Here is a 15,069-nt window from a genome sequence, read left to right on the forward strand (position 1 = left end):
GGTTTTTTTGTTTGCTGTTTTTAGTACTGTACAGAGTTGCTTCAAACCCTTGTGTTTATATGAGAACCTTTCGTTCTCCGGCCAGGCAGGAGCGGCCGGTGCTGCTGTGGGGAGCGGCTTTCCCTCAGCGGAGGGCGGGGCCATGAGAGCGCGGGAGTGGCGCCGCCACAGCGGCATCTGCGGGCCCGAGCGAGCACCGCCGGGAGCGGAGCGCGGCTGCTCCGTGCGGGCGCTGCAGGCACGCCGGGAGCGTGCGGAGGGGCAGCCGGGCACCCACGGCCTTGGCCCCGGCCCCGGCCCCTCTGCTCCCTGTCCGGGCCGTGTCTCCTCACGGCCGCGGGTGCGGCCCCTTTAAAAGGAGGCGCCCCCTTTGAGAGCGACTCCGGCCGGGCTGCAGGCGGCCTGCGCGAGAGGCGCCCCGTGTGACGTCACTGCGCGGCGCCGGCGGGGCCGCGCTGCCGCCATGGCCGACATGGCGGATCTGTTCGGCAGCGACGCGGACTCGGAGCCGGAGCACAAAGGTGAGGGCGGCTTCTCGCGCTCTCTCTCTCTTTCGCTCTCTCTCCCTCCCTTCCTCCGCCCGGGTGCCCCCGACGCGGGCTGCACCGCCCGCCCCGCCTCGCCTTTGCCGCGGCCCCCGAGCGCGGAAGCAGGGATGGAGGGAGGGAGCGATGCGGAGCCACGGGCCGGGGGTCCGGTGCCTGCAGGGAAGGTTGTTCCGCCGCAGCCGAGTTCTGGAAACAGTGGAACACCTGGTTTAGGTCCCTGACGTTTTAAAAATTCTCGTACGCGTTTCTGTAAATTACTTTTCAAGGCAGCTGTTTGTTTATTTTCCTATTGGAAACCACATTTACCAGCCTCGGCAGTGAGGAGTAGCTCCATTGTCATAAACCTCCGTGGGTAGATGACTTGGATTAAATACAGAGTGACAATTTTGGATTTGTAGGATCTTATAAGCCGCGTCTGTTTAGTTACTTATTTAAGCCCTCACTATTTCAATTGTTACTTTCGTTTGTGTAATTCTTTATTCCTTCTACAGTCTTAGAATCTTAGATCACAGCTTGTGGTTTGAAACTCTTTGGGCCATCGATCATTTTTCATTGTGCCTTTCTTTGGCTGTGCTTTTATTAGCAGCCATTTTATTTTACTACTCTCGCTAACTTTGTTGGTCTTGCTGGCCGTTCTCTGTAGGTTTCTCGGGGGGTTGGGTTGTGTTTTTGGGGTTGTTGTTTAAGCAATGCACACGCATCCTCGGAGAAGCATCCTGACTGCTGAAGGGGTGGTGTTTGTTTTGCAGACTCCGATTCCGGCTCTGATTCCGATTCCGAGCAGGAGAACGCCGGCTCTGGGAGCAACGCCTCCGGTAGTGACAGCGACCAGGACGACGACAGGGAGGCCGTAAAACCCAGCAACAAGGAGCTGTTCGGGGATGACAGCGAGGACGAAGGAGCATCCCATCACTCAGGGAGCGACAACCACTCTGAGAGATCCTACAACCGCTCCGAGGGCTCGGGGCACGAGGACAACGAGCAGTCGGATGGGGAGCAGCACAGCGCGTCCGAGGCCGCGCACGACGACGACGAGCATGGCTCTGAGGAGGGCAGCCATCGCTCCGAGGGAGACGGCTCCGAGAAAGCACACTCCGACGATGAGAAGTGGGGCAAGGAGGACAAAAGCGATCAGTCAGACGATGAGGAGAGGCAGCAGAACTCTGACGATGAGGAGAGACAGCAGAACTCTGACGATGAGGAGAAGGTGCAGAACTCGGATGAAGATGAAAGGCCACAGGTGTCTGATGATGAAGAAAGACTGCAGAACTCAGATGAAGAGAAAATGCAGAACTCTGATGATGAGGAAAGGCCACAGGCCTCAGATGAGGAGAAGATGCAGAACTCTGACGATGATGAAAGGGCCCAGCGGTCTGAGGAGGAGAAGATTCAGAACTCTGATGATGAGGAAAGGGCTCAGCACTCTGATGAGGAGGAGCAAGAGCACAAATCTGGTAGGAATGAATACAGAAATAATGATTTGCTGCTGGTTTGGTCTCTCTTTATTGTTTTGTTCACATTGGCCTGAAAAGATTGAAACTTCAATGTAAGGGCATTGATTTCATAGTTTTTAACTATAGTCATCTTTGCAATTTTTTTTGATGCAGCACTTTCAGAACTTATTAACAGAGAGGAATTTTTAAATTTGTGAACCAAAATTTTTAATTTGCTGAGAATAATTCTGCTCCTTAGTAGAGTCTGCAAGGGGCAGCGACAGCGAGGATGAAGTTCTGCGAATGAAGCGGAAGAAACCGATTGCATCAGATTCAGAAGCAGAGAGTGACACAGAAGGGCAGAAAGGTAAATGATGGGGGGGTTGTGGGGTTTTGGGCCCTTTCATCCTCCTCTTGAGCCTGCCATTCATCAGCTACAGGGCTTGATGGAATCGGTAGTGTTTGCTGTACAGTGCCATGGAAATAACCAAACAGACATAAGAATTCTGTGTAGGATGCACATGCTGATCCTCTCCAGATAGCTCTGTCAGGTTCTCTCTTCTGCAAATATTCTTTCATGCATTGTTACTGAAAGATACTGAAAGATGGTTCCTGTAATCAGAGCAGTCCAGGGAACCTGTACTATGTTTTGTGGTGGCTTAGCTGGCTGAGGAAGAGGCATTTATTTTTTGAGAAGTAAAACCTCCAAAATGTGTAATGAAATTTCTTTACTTCTGTTCAGTTACTTGAATAGGGGTTATCTTGTACTCTTCTGTTGCCATTTTTCAACTTGATTTCCTTATTTGATAAATAAATCTTGCATTAGGGCTGTGTGTGCATATATATGTGTGGTTTAAAATTGTCATTTTTCTGCTGAAGAGCATGCAGATGTCATGGATCTGTTTGGAGGTGCTGATGACATTTCCTCGGGAAGTGATGGAGAGGACAAGCCACCAACCCCAGGACAGCCCATTGTGAGTGGACTTGACTTTTGAGATAATTACCATGCCATTGCACTCTGAAATGCAGAACACCAATTGAATTGGGTAATATTCTAGTGAAAAAAAAAAAAAAGAGTAGTGATGTTAAGTGGCACTACAGATAATTTTGTCCCAGCTGAAAGAATTATTAAAATTTTATGCATAACAATTTCAGATTTATCTGCCTTCCCTCATCCTTCCTCCACTTTTTGAACTTTAAAAAAAATATAAAGAATAGTTTTATTGCTACCAAATAAAATACAAAGCCATAGCTGTCTTTGGTACCTTATTGCAGCTATTTGAGAAATATTTTCATTTTTAAGATAATTTTTCATCTTTTATTGACAATAGATAAAGATACCTTCTTTAATCTGGTAGAAAGTGTTCCCCAGTCTCCAGTGCTCAGCCAACTCTGTTGGCTCCTTTGCTGTTCTTCATTGTCTTTGGTCTCTTGAGTTTGCACTGATGCTTGAAGTCACTTAAAGTGCCACATGACAATGCTGAGTTGAATTCCTTTCAATGAAAATGCCTGAATTCTTTTATCCAAATCTTCCTGACCTCTCTGTGCCTATGAATGACTTTTCTTTAAGCAAAATGTAATTATTAGAGCAGCAGTAGCCAGATAGATTTTTTCACTTATGCTTCTGTTCTTTCTTTTCATTAGGATGAGAATGGGCTGAGTCAAGAGCAGCAGGAAGAAGAGCCTATTCCAGAGACCAGAATAGAGGTAGAAATACCAAAAGTAAACACAGACTTGGGTAATGATTTGTATTTTGTGAAGCTGCCCAACTTCCTCAGTGTGGAGCCCAGGTAATTGCACATTAAATACAGGATTGTTAAAGTCTTCTAGTGTTTTTGTTTAGTATGTGTTTACCCTAATAAAGTTGTTGACATTAAGATGCATATTTTTGGTTGTGATTAGTCAATAGTAATGGCTGTTGTTTTCTAATTAGGTAATTTTATTATGAAGGTGGGTTTCAGCTTGATTGAATAACTCATTGTCTGTAAAAACCAGACAAAAATGTGGTCTAATTGAAAGCACATGCTATCAGTTGAATTGTAAGCATAAGTTTAGGCTCTCAGAGATGTGAAAGGCAAATGCTCTGACCCTTATGCACTTTCCAGTGATTAAAAACATCATTTTGAATTTCAGAATAAGGCCTTTTTTATTCCTGTATGTTAAATATCCTGTACTATTTATGAAGTAATCCTGTACTATTTATGAAGAGGCTGGTTACTTGGATTAATTTTCTTAGAAGAATAAAGAATGTGTTGTAAAATTTGTTTCAGACCTTTTGATCCCCAGTATTATGAAGATGAATTTGAAGATGAGGAGATGCTTGATGAAGAAGGTAGAACTAGGTTAAAACTCAAGGTATAGTATTAATTTTCCTTTTGTCTTTTACACTCACCTAGGCACTTTCCTTCAAAGTCTATTTCACATCTTTTGGAATGATGTTTTGGGTTTTCAGATTATGAAAGTGTGGGCGCTGAGGAAAGTTGATCTGTTTTAGTCATGAATTTTTAAAAAGCTTGACAGCTGCATTTCACCTATAAAAGCAATACTTTTCACCTTTATTTCTTTGCATTGTGCCACAAATTATCAAGCCTTTCTAACTGAAATTCTTGACCTATATAGAATGTATTTTATCACAGTATTCCTTAGGAGCTAGAAAAACTGTTTTGTTTTTTCCCCCTACAGGTAGAAAATACAATACGATGGCGGATGCGACGAGATGAGGAAGGGAATGAGATCAGAGAGAGTAATGCAAGGATAGTTAAATGGTCAGATGGAAGGTTAGTTTGCACCCTTTGTTACTGAAGTAATGCAGTTCTTGCAGTGACATGCAAAATTGGAAGGCCAGCAAACTCTGACATCAGTTCTGCACGGTACAAATTATTTTAGTCTCAGTGCTTTGAAAGGTTTATACTCTGCTTAGTTTAGATTGAAATATAATTATTGGCTAGATATAAAAAGGCAACATAAAGGCTTTCTCCACTTAAAAATGAGGCAGAAAAATAGACTGCAGTGGCTTTATCAAGTAACTGATATGGCAATCTCTTTTAAGCATGTCCCTCCACTTGGGCAATGAGGTCTTCGACGTGTACAAGGCGCCGCTACAAGGAGACCACAATCATTTGTTCATCAGACAAGGGACAGGCCTGCAAGGACAGGCTGTGTTCAAGACCAAGTTAACCTTCAGGTAAACTGCTGTTCTGTATCAAGTGTTGATACTGTTTTTGCAATTAAGTGTTGTTATTAGTGTATAAAGATTAGATATACCAGTTTGTAAAGCTTCAGAGCTTCACTGGTTAGTAAGAATGTGCTATTTTCTAAACTCAGTTTTTCAGTAAGATTTGTTCTACATTAGGTGTCTAAGTTGGGAATGTTAATGTGCCATTTCCTGCATTATGTATGCTACATATAGGTTTTTTGTATACATGTATTAATTTGCAGTTTTACATGCAAGTCCTCATTTGAGTCAGAGAAAATATTACTATTCCCTGAAATTAATCTTTTGTCTGAGGTGCAGTTGCTATCAAGATGGCAACTGCTTCTTGAGATATTGATGTGAACTGTGAGGAGGATGTATCTTTAGGTTGATAAGGGTCAAAGGTTGTAGGATTCTGGCATCATTAGGGGTAAAAAAGGCCTTAGAGATCTTTGAGTCTAACTGTTAATGGCTGGACTGTGATTTTACTGAGAGAAGACTTGCTGTCTCCAGTAGCTGTTACAGTGCACATAAACACTTTTTTAAAAGGGTTGATGCTTTCACTTTTGTGCAGATGAATCTCTGGATTCTCAAGTATGCTGGCCCTAGCATTGTCTTTTGAAAATGGATATGTTCTTTAAAGAATTTTTTAACCCCTAGCAATTTTTTACCAGGCCACATTCTACAGACAGTGCCACTCACAGGAAGATGACTCTGTCTCTGGCAGACAGATGTTCAAAGACCCAGAAAATTCGTATTTTGCCAATGGCAGGCCGTGATCCAGAGTCTCAGCGCACAGAAATGATCAAGGTATTGTGGCATGGAACTCTCTGATCTGCTGGTTTAATCTTGATTACCACACCTGTAATAGAGCTGGACGTTTTTAAATGTTCTATGATTTATGAAAAACAGTAATGTTTTGGAGTTTTAAACAAGAATTCCAAACCATGGGTGTGGCTTGCTTAAGCTGTCAGATGACAAAACAAAGAGAATATTTGCAGCCTTTACACTGCTGTGTGAAAAGCTACAGTAGAATATGAGAATAATGGATATGAGGTTCTTTTGAAGTGGTTTGGGGGTTTTTTATCCCCGAGTTCATTGCTTGTGTGTTTGTCCAGAAAGAAGAGGAGAGGCTGAGGGCTTCCATCCGCAGGGAGTCGCAGCAGCGGCGGATGCGGGAGAAGCAGCACCAGCGGGGGCTGAGCGCCAGCTACCTGGAGCCCGACCGCTACGACGAGGAGGACGAGGGGGATGATGCAATCAGTCTGGCAGCTATCAAAAACAGATACAAGGGTGGCATCAGAGGTAATCAAAAACCTTAACAGCACGTCATTAAGGCCTCTGTGATTCAGACAGGGTAATTGCACACGACAGCCTTGGTGAGATAGGATTTTGCCAGTACGTTCGATACATGAAGAGACGTTAATTCAGTTTGGATAAGTTTATTTTGTTTACTCTGGACTTAGGTTCTGCAAACATTTTGTGGCACTAAATATAAGACATTTTTAATATTCTCTCTTCCACACCAGTTTCAGATAAACATGTTTGGCTTTTTATTTTTTTCTGGAATGTGCAGAGGAACGTGCTAGAATCTACTCTTCTGACAGTGACGAAGGCTCAGATGAAGATAAAACCCAAAGACTACTCAAAGCAAAGAAACTTAATAGTGATGAGGTAAGAGAAGGACTTTGTTCTTTAGCTGCTCATTTTTAATGAGGAACATTTCCCTCACTAAATCTAGTGTTTAAACTTGGGACTTCTGTGGTTTCATTTACACCATGATGAATGTGTTATTTGACTTGGCATGCTTTCCTTGGTAATTAATCACTGATTTCTTATGCACTGCATTAGTTCACAGACCTGAGTGATTCCCAAAGGAGGACACTATTGTTATTGCTGATTTAAAGATGGAAAAATTTATGCAGGGTTACGTAAAATGAATATACCAAAATTATTCAAGGAGTAATATTGGAATCCCAGTGCAGCGTTACCTAAGTTACATGGTCCTCTCCTGTTTATTATGGAAATAGTGGAAGCATTTTCACGTAGTATTTCTGCTCTTTTTAAATAGAAAAGTTAAAAAAACTGAGTTAAAAAGACTTGCTGTCCCTTGCTAAAAATACGTTTTCCATCACCCCAGCATCATCTGAAACATTGGGCTCTGATCAAATTAACTGTTAGCTACAGCAGTAGTGCTGTTTCCTTATCTAAAAGGGTCTTTTATTGGTTTGTAATTTATGACTGCTGGGTCTTATTAAATGAGTTTTTGTGAACATTGCATTTGAGGTTTAGTTCAAGTCTGTCACTGCTGATACAGCACTGCAGTGTTACACAAGGAGTAAGCTGCTCTCATTTTCATTTCTGTACTGTGTTTCCTGTAAAGTCCCTGAGAGGCCTCACTCCCCAGCCCCTTGGGTGTTTTCTGTGTGCTGAATGCAGGTTCTTGGTGCTCTTACAGAGTCAGCTGAGTTATTTGCACTAACAGGCATTGTAATGTCAAGTGGAATTAGTAAAAATTAGTTTTGTCTTCTAAAGACATAGATTCCTGGCTTTTTATTATACATCAGAAAAATTTAATATATCAGAGACTCTAACAGCCATATGAGCCATGTTGACAAAACTGTAATTTTGTGAGCCCTGTGAACATTAGTGAGTAGAAATTGAATTGTTTATTTTTAAGACTCTTACAAGATGTGTTAGTTCATGATACAGCAATTTGAGGACTTGTCAGTTCCGTTCTCTCAGAAAAGGTCTAAGCAGTAGCATTCCTCTGCTGCTTGAGGAGCAGCAGCCTCCATTTTAAAGAGTGACTGGAAGGTAATGCTCCTCTGGGGCCTCGGAGTGGTGCTGCAGTGTCACAGAAAACCCCAGTGGTGTTCCAGTTCCTGTGCTCAGTGCCCACAGGGGGAGTGTGGTGCTCAGTGCATACCCACACACGGGGAGCTCTGGCTTCCTTGGACACTCACTGACTTTTACCTGCTGTCAGTCAGCAGCACAGCACAAATCTTTGTGCTGATAGCAATTTGTTACCATTACTGCAAATGTCAGTCTGTTATTAATAATATACTCTATCACCACACAGCAAGTAGTTTCACTGTTGCTGCAGTTAATGGGGATATTCTGCTGAACAGGAAGATGACTCATTGAACAATAGCCCAGCTAGATTACAAGAGAATGTTTGTTCTGAGGAAGAAGCTATCATTGAGATTCCCACCCCTGTTCATTTCTGTTTTCCCTGCTTTAAATTCCTTCGTAACTGCGATTCTCCCGGTCCGTACTGAACACGTTCATATAGAATCAAATACTCTGGATAAATCATTGATCCTTGGAGTTCTGAAACACTAAAGTTCTAGAACTCAATCTTTCCTCCTTAAAATCCCAGCAAGTTGCTTTAAATACAAAAAAAAAAAAAAAAAAAACCCAAAATGAAAAAAACCCCAAACCCACACTTCCAAAACCAGCAAATGGAAAAAGGGATGAGGTTACTTAGGCCTGAGAGTATTTTTAAAGATACACTTCTTTTTCAACAATAGTTGAGTTACCACTTGTTCCTCATGTCACTATGGATGAGTTTTGCATGAACAACTTGTGATTTAAAATGTTGTTTGGAAGGATGATTCAAACTGAACTGGTGGAAATGTACATGGAGCAAAAATCAACCTGTTGGCTTCGTGACCTAAAAACTGAAATCAGCCCTATAAAAGTCTTTATGGTATTTCTTGTAAGCAGGTAATTAACTCAGTGATTTGAGTTCCTTTGACCAGCTCTTTGAAGCCTCATAAACTATAAACTGTTACATTTCTTGGACTGTTGATTCTGAGTGCCAGTTATTCCTCCTGATTTTTTTTCTTTATGCCAGAGAGCAGTTAGTTTAGTTTTGTTTTTCTGATGAGCAAAATGCCTGCCCACTTCCTAAATTCCTTCTTTGCTTCAGTAGCTCTGATTCAGGCCATAGAGGTATAAATAATCTGAAAACTTAGCAAAGCTGCAGGGGCTGCCTGAAGGGAGTGTGTCAGTGTGCTGGAGAATCTCTGTGCATGCCCTGCTCAGGCAGAGCAGGTGTGGATGCAGGGCCAGCAAGGGGATGGAGCTGCAGCTTCCTGGACCCTCCTGGTCTGGGGTGTGACCCTGGGAGCAGCCACTCAGTGCTGAGGGCGAGGACTGGCACAGAACCAGCCCTGCTTCACAGTAGCACAAAATGGAAAAACTAGAACTGGTAATTCTGCTTTTCTTACAAGAAAGACTTTGAGGTCTTTTTGTTGTTGTTCTGTGTTTTTTCCTACTTTAGCTGGAAATATGGTGGTTTATTTTTGTCCTTTTTTTGCCTTTAGGAAGGTGAACCTTCTGGAAAGAGAAAAGCAGATGATGATGACAAAGCAAGTAAGAAGCCTAAGAAATATGTGATCAGTGATGAAGAGGAAGAAGATGATGATTAATATTAAGGAAGCGCAGCAGTTGATTTTTTTTGTTATTGTTTTTTCTATATATATGTTTATATATATATTGTACAGTTCTGTTAGAGCACAGATGTAAGTAACCATAAGGGGCTTATTTTGATAAAGGAAAATTCCTAAGTCTGTGTTTCTGGTGTGAATAAAGTTTTTTTGACTTCCTTTGACCCTTAAGAGTTTTATCTCATTGCAGCAAATGTCCAGGGATCATCACAGTGCTGATTTTAATCTTGCACAGTGCATTTGAGTTTTGAGAACTGTAGTAGCTGGTTACCAAGTAAATTGGTCATTAACTTAGTGAGTTCATTAGAAGAAGCCATGCTAATCTCTGTGGAATGCTTAAATGAGAATATAGGCTATGATGCTAGAACTTGCTAAGAACGCACAATGGTACAGTACAACTCTGTTTCTTCCCTAGATATTCCTTATTTTCTGTTTACTGGACAGTACATTGCTATGCTGGTATAATTTGCTGACTAAAAATATTTCTTGCCATGTTTGAGTAAATCATTTTAACTACATGAACTTCACAGTTAACTGATCACATAAGGCATTTATTTTTCATGCATTCAAGTCCACAATGAATATCTCCATCTTGCCAGAGCAGTAATAATAATAACAACAACAATAATAATAGTCATGTGCTAGTGATGTAAATGTCAGAGTAAAAGCACTTGTTCAACAAAATTGACATTTCTGCCAGCAGAGCTGAAAGTCTCCTTTAAAAGGTGAAATGAATCACAGTGCAAAAAATGCAACATGACAATCGTGTCTCAGAATCCCATGTAATTCTTATGGTGCCATTTCCTCTTGTTCTGGTAGGTTTTATAAATGGTTTTGTTTACCTGGGATGTCACTGGAGGAGAATGTTCTAGACAGAACCATTGCTGTGTTTGCACTTTTTTTAAAAACACCTTATTTGACAATACAATACCAGCTGCAAAGATGGAACTTTTCCACTTTTTCTTTCAGAGAGGAAATACCATGTGCAGTTCTTCTCACTGATGAGAGAGCATTCATATGTTATCTGTGCTGCTCTTTTGGCTGACTTCTCACACAGTCCTGCTAGCCTGAATGTGAGTTGAAGTTGAGAAAGCAGAAGTAGCTGAACACCCCTATAAACAAAACCATTGAGTGGTGCTGTACAAAGTTTATGATGTGGATTTGTGTTACATAACCTGAAATAAAGTAGCTGGTAGTTATTGAAGAGGGACTGGTCCCCTTCTCTCTCCTGCCAAACTGAATTTGGCTTTTTTTCTAAAACAGAAGGCAGAAAGTGCCTCATAGTGAGTGTTCTGTTTGTGACATTCCCTGGCTCTTTGAGGCAGAGCTTTCAACCTGGACATCTTTTGTCACCTTTAGCTAGGAGAGTTGTTTGCCACAGTGCTCTGCCTCCACTTCTGTCTGGAAGGCACAGGAGTGTTCTGGCTGCAGAGCACAAAGCTGTGCACGTGTGTTAATATATTCTGCTGAGCAGCTGACTGCAGTGGAGACTGCAAGTAAGAAAAAGGGAAAAATTTCAGCTTCGAAGTCTGAGTGCCTGAGAAACTCTTTCTTTTTTTTATACTTAAATACTTATCTGAGAGTTTCTGTGCCCCTTTAATGTGCAGATAAAGTCCCCCAGCTGCTGGAATGTTGACCCTGTAATCCTCTTAGTTTAGACCTCTGCTGGGAGACTGGTTCCTTACATGGGGTTACCTGCTCTCCACTGGTACCCTCCTCAGGAAGAAACCAGCTGTTTAGGAAGGGACTCATTCTATATGGATGTGACATGCTGTGGTTTCACATAAAAGCCTCCCAGATACCTCTAAAACAACAAATTTGGCATATGGAAACACAGCATCATTTCACTGGTAATGTGTTTACTTTTATAACAGTTTAATGGAAATGCTGGCTATTTTTATTTTTACTACACTCCTAAGAGTGAAAATGTTTTAATCACTTTCGTAAGTTTGATGCTGACTAAGCCTTTACTAAGTAAGTGGTCCACTTTAGCTTCCAAAAATGAGGCTTTTTGTGGATTACAAAGATGAAAAGAAGTCATTTTTTACACTGTCTGTCGTCTTTTGTAAATTGCTCTTTTAAAGTCTTATTTAAATGTGGACTTGAAGAAAGTGTTTTCTCAGCTTAAATTGGTTTAACAATCATCTTGTAATTAAAGTCACTTGAATGAACTTATCCCCAGTGTTATTTCAGTTGTGGGTCTAATGTATGGTTTCATTTAACTTGAAGACAATTTTTGCTCTCCCTTTTCCCAGCATCCCAGCCTGTCTGTTGATGGAATGAGGGTTCATAAAGCCTGTTTTAGTGCCTGGTGAGTACTTATGGTGGCTTGGTAAAAGATTCAGGTGTGTTGCAGAGTGTCAAGAGAGCTCAGCCCTGACCTCTCACTGCCTGAGTGGGCACTGCTGTGAAAGCAAAATACTCCTGCTCAGGTAGGAGGGGGGCAGACTCCCTGAGGAAATGTTTCCTCCCTCCTAAGTAGGATGTGCAAATGAAGCTTTCTTGGGAAGAAAGACAAGTATCTCCAGTGGAAAGTACAGGAATTTATTACTGGATGTTCTGTAAAGTTATCAGGACAAAATGATCTTTATTTCAGCACTCAGTGCAGTGTGCAGTACAGGCTGTGCCTGGTCTGTCTGTGTCATTTCAGGTCTGGACTGAACCTTTCCAGAAATTTGCCAAATAAGCCAGGAAGCAGCAGCACAGCTGCACAGGACAGGTTTGAATAGGGCCTGGCAGAGCCCAGGGATGTCACAGGGAGCAAGCCCTGGCACTGGGATGTCCTGGGAGTCTGTGTAGCCTGCAGGTCAGGGAAAAGCAGCCCAGCTGAGCACAGCACCCTGAAGGCATTGCTACCCACTGACCCAAAGTATTCCATCATGGAATTACATCTTCAAATAAACCCAAGGGCACTTCCTTCTCTTGCAGTCATGGATAGTGGGAATATATAAGGAATATATTGACTTTTATCTTGACAGCCAGTTAATTTGATCTGGCTGCCCTTACTGGAGACATGCTGGGTAGGATGTTGCTGTGAATAAAAGTGTTTGCTGGGTATTAAAATAGCCACATCTAATTTTAAATATCCTTAATTCCAGTGGGATGAAAAATATATGGAGCTGGGGAATGAATATTCAAATATATCAGGTGTTGTCCTGTAGTGACTGAATGAGCTCCAGAGTTTTCTGCAGCTCTGACTGCCCCTGTTCTTATCACAGAGGTAACATCTGTGCATCTGTTTAGGTTATTTATGGTGCTTGTCTGGTTGATAATTAGGTTTGTGTCTGCTGTGACTGGTTAGGTAATGTTTTCCCAGGATCTCCACTTGCAAAAGGCTGGGGTTTGCTTTAGAATAAGAGTGCTGTAGGGAACTCCCTCAGAAGGGTTCCTTCCTGCCTTCAGCTCACATCAGGTGCTGCACAGTCAGCTCAGCCCACTGCACTGTGTTCTCCCATCATCTCAGGGGCTGCAGTTTCTTTTGGAAGCAGTGGGTTCACAGCTGCCCTGGGTGGAGGCTTTTCTGTTGTGAGCTGTGAGTTTTCACAGTAGTGTCAGGGCACAAGGAATTAAGAGCAAAGACGTGGAAGTTTCACACCTGAGCTCTTGCTAAGACCCTTGTTGACAGTGAGCTCTGGGCAGCTCCTCAGAGCAGGTCCTTGCTGCAGCTGCAGGCAGGGTTTGGCACATGGAGCCCCAGGGGATCCCAGGCTGGGAGGGAGCCATAGGGATGGGTGAGTCCAGCTGGCTGCTGCTCAGAGCTAAACCATGGCACTGAGAGCTTTCAAACACTTCTGGAGCTCTGTCAGGCTTGGTGCTGTGACCACTTCCCTGGGGAGCTGCTCCAGTGCCCAGCCACCCTCTGGGTGAGGAACCTTCTCTCAATGTCCAGGCTGAGCTCCCCTGGCACAGCTTCCCCATTTCCTCGTGTCCATCTCCCCAGAGATCAGCCCTGTGCCCCTTGGGGAGTGGGAGGCTGCAGAGTGCTCCCCTCCATCCCCTCCATGGCTCTGCTGGGCCACTTGCACCTGGGCATCACCTCAGAGTCATTCTCAGTTCATTCTAGATGATTCCAGCTTGGACTGCATCTTGGTAAACCACTGCTGCTTTCATAGTGTCCTGAAGTTCCTTCTCCCAAAGAAAACCTTGTTTAGAAAAGTCAGCCACTAGAGAATGTTGATTCTTTCTGTGCTAAGGAGATGCTGTGAGCTGCTGGTGTGTTCCCTTTGCTCATAGCAGAAGAACCTTCCTGTGTGAGTGTTGAATTTGTAACTTCGACAAGGGAAGAGATGAGAATCTTGACTCCATGTTACAGAAGGCTGATTTATTATTTTATTATATATATTATATTAAAAGAAAATGATATATTAAAACTATACTATAAGAATAGAAGAAAGGATTTAATCAGAAAGCCAGAAAAGAAAGAAAAAAATGATAATAAAATCTTATGACTGCTCACAGCCTCGACACAGATGGCTGTCATTGGTCATCAAGTAAAAACAATTTTACATGCTGGGTAAACAATTCTCTAAATCCCATTCTAAAGCAGCAAAACAAGGAGAAACTGAAGCTTTTCAGCTTCTCAGAAGAAAAAATCCTAACAAAAAGATTTTTCATAAAATATGCCTGTGACATGTGAGTGAGTCAAAATTCATTCCCTCATAAGGAGGGATTGGTTTTTATGAATACCATTCCCAGGTTTTTTCACATATATCCATATATATATATGGATATATATATATATATTATATATATATTAATATATATGGAATGTCCACTTCTCATGTCTCTCATAGTCAAAACTTCCTTTAAATCTACAGCTGAAAATACTTACTGGACATGATTGCAAAGTGACCACATTTAAACTGAGAACATTTCACTAATCTGTGGATATGTTACCCTTTTGCAAATCCTGTTTGATCTCTGAGAAATAAATAGGATTATTCTGGCTCTCAGGCTTTCTCAAACACTAAATTTGAGTAGCTGCTGGCATACAGCAGGCAGCACCTTGTATGTGGTTTTCTGTTGAAGATTTAGTCCTGCCACAGCACAACACTGCTAGATACTGGGGAAATAAATTTCTGAATCCTGCACTGCCAGTTTGAAGACTTGAGTCACTTTGTAATTTGGCCCTTTGCTGGACATCAGGGTTGCTGTTTTCTCAGTTATTTACTGCCTCTGCTCCTGTTTTTTCTTGGGACAACTTTGCCTTCAGTTAGCCAGCAAAATTTTTTGAGTAAGCTGGATTATCTGAGATTTTTCAATCCATTTAAATGTCCTTAATACATGTGCAATGACATTTATTAGGGGCATTCTGGATTTCCTTGATAGGAATTACATAAATGTGCAAAGCATTGTGACTGCAGTTGTTCTTACAAACACTTACACCTCTGCATAGGTCCCACACTGTGTGGAGCAGCATTTTGAAGCCTGATTTCTGGCTC

General features: G+C 42.3%; 1 protein-coding gene across 3 annotated transcripts; it reads left to right on the plus strand.

Moving 5' to 3' along the window:
• The first annotated feature begins 254 nt into the window (after positions 1-254).
• On the plus strand, positions 255-9,792 carry LEO1 (LEO1 homolog, Paf1/RNA polymerase II complex component). 3 transcript variants are annotated; one of them, XM_071441545.1, is made up of 12 exons: positions 255-521; positions 1,298-2,002; positions 2,244-2,348; positions 2,861-2,955; positions 3,626-3,771; positions 4,252-4,336; positions 4,664-4,758; positions 5,031-5,165; positions 5,849-5,984; positions 6,293-6,479; positions 6,751-6,848; positions 9,510-9,792. In XM_071441545.1, exons 1-12 carry the CDS (start codon positions 464-466, stop codon positions 9,576-9,578), a joined length of 1,914 nt encoding a protein of 637 aa, XP_071297646.1. In that variant the 5' UTR covers positions 255-463; the 3' UTR covers positions 9,579-9,792. The 3 variants fall into 3 exon arrangements, with proteins under 3 accessions (XP_071297646.1, XP_071297643.1, XP_071297644.1); XM_071441542.1 differs by having other exon boundaries at positions 257-521; positions 2,241-2,348; positions 9,506-9,792; XM_071441543.1 differs by having other exon boundaries at positions 261-521; positions 9,506-9,792.
• The last annotated feature ends 5,277 nt before the right edge of the window (positions 9,793-15,069 follow it).

Source organism: Agelaius tricolor, unplaced genomic scaffold, assembly GCF_023055355.1.
Source record: "Agelaius tricolor isolate 1412-34295 unplaced genomic scaffold, bAgeTri1.0.p SCAF_16, whole genome shotgun sequence".
Classification (NCBI taxonomy): domain Eukaryota; kingdom Metazoa; phylum Chordata; class Aves; order Passeriformes; family Icteridae; genus Agelaius; species Agelaius tricolor.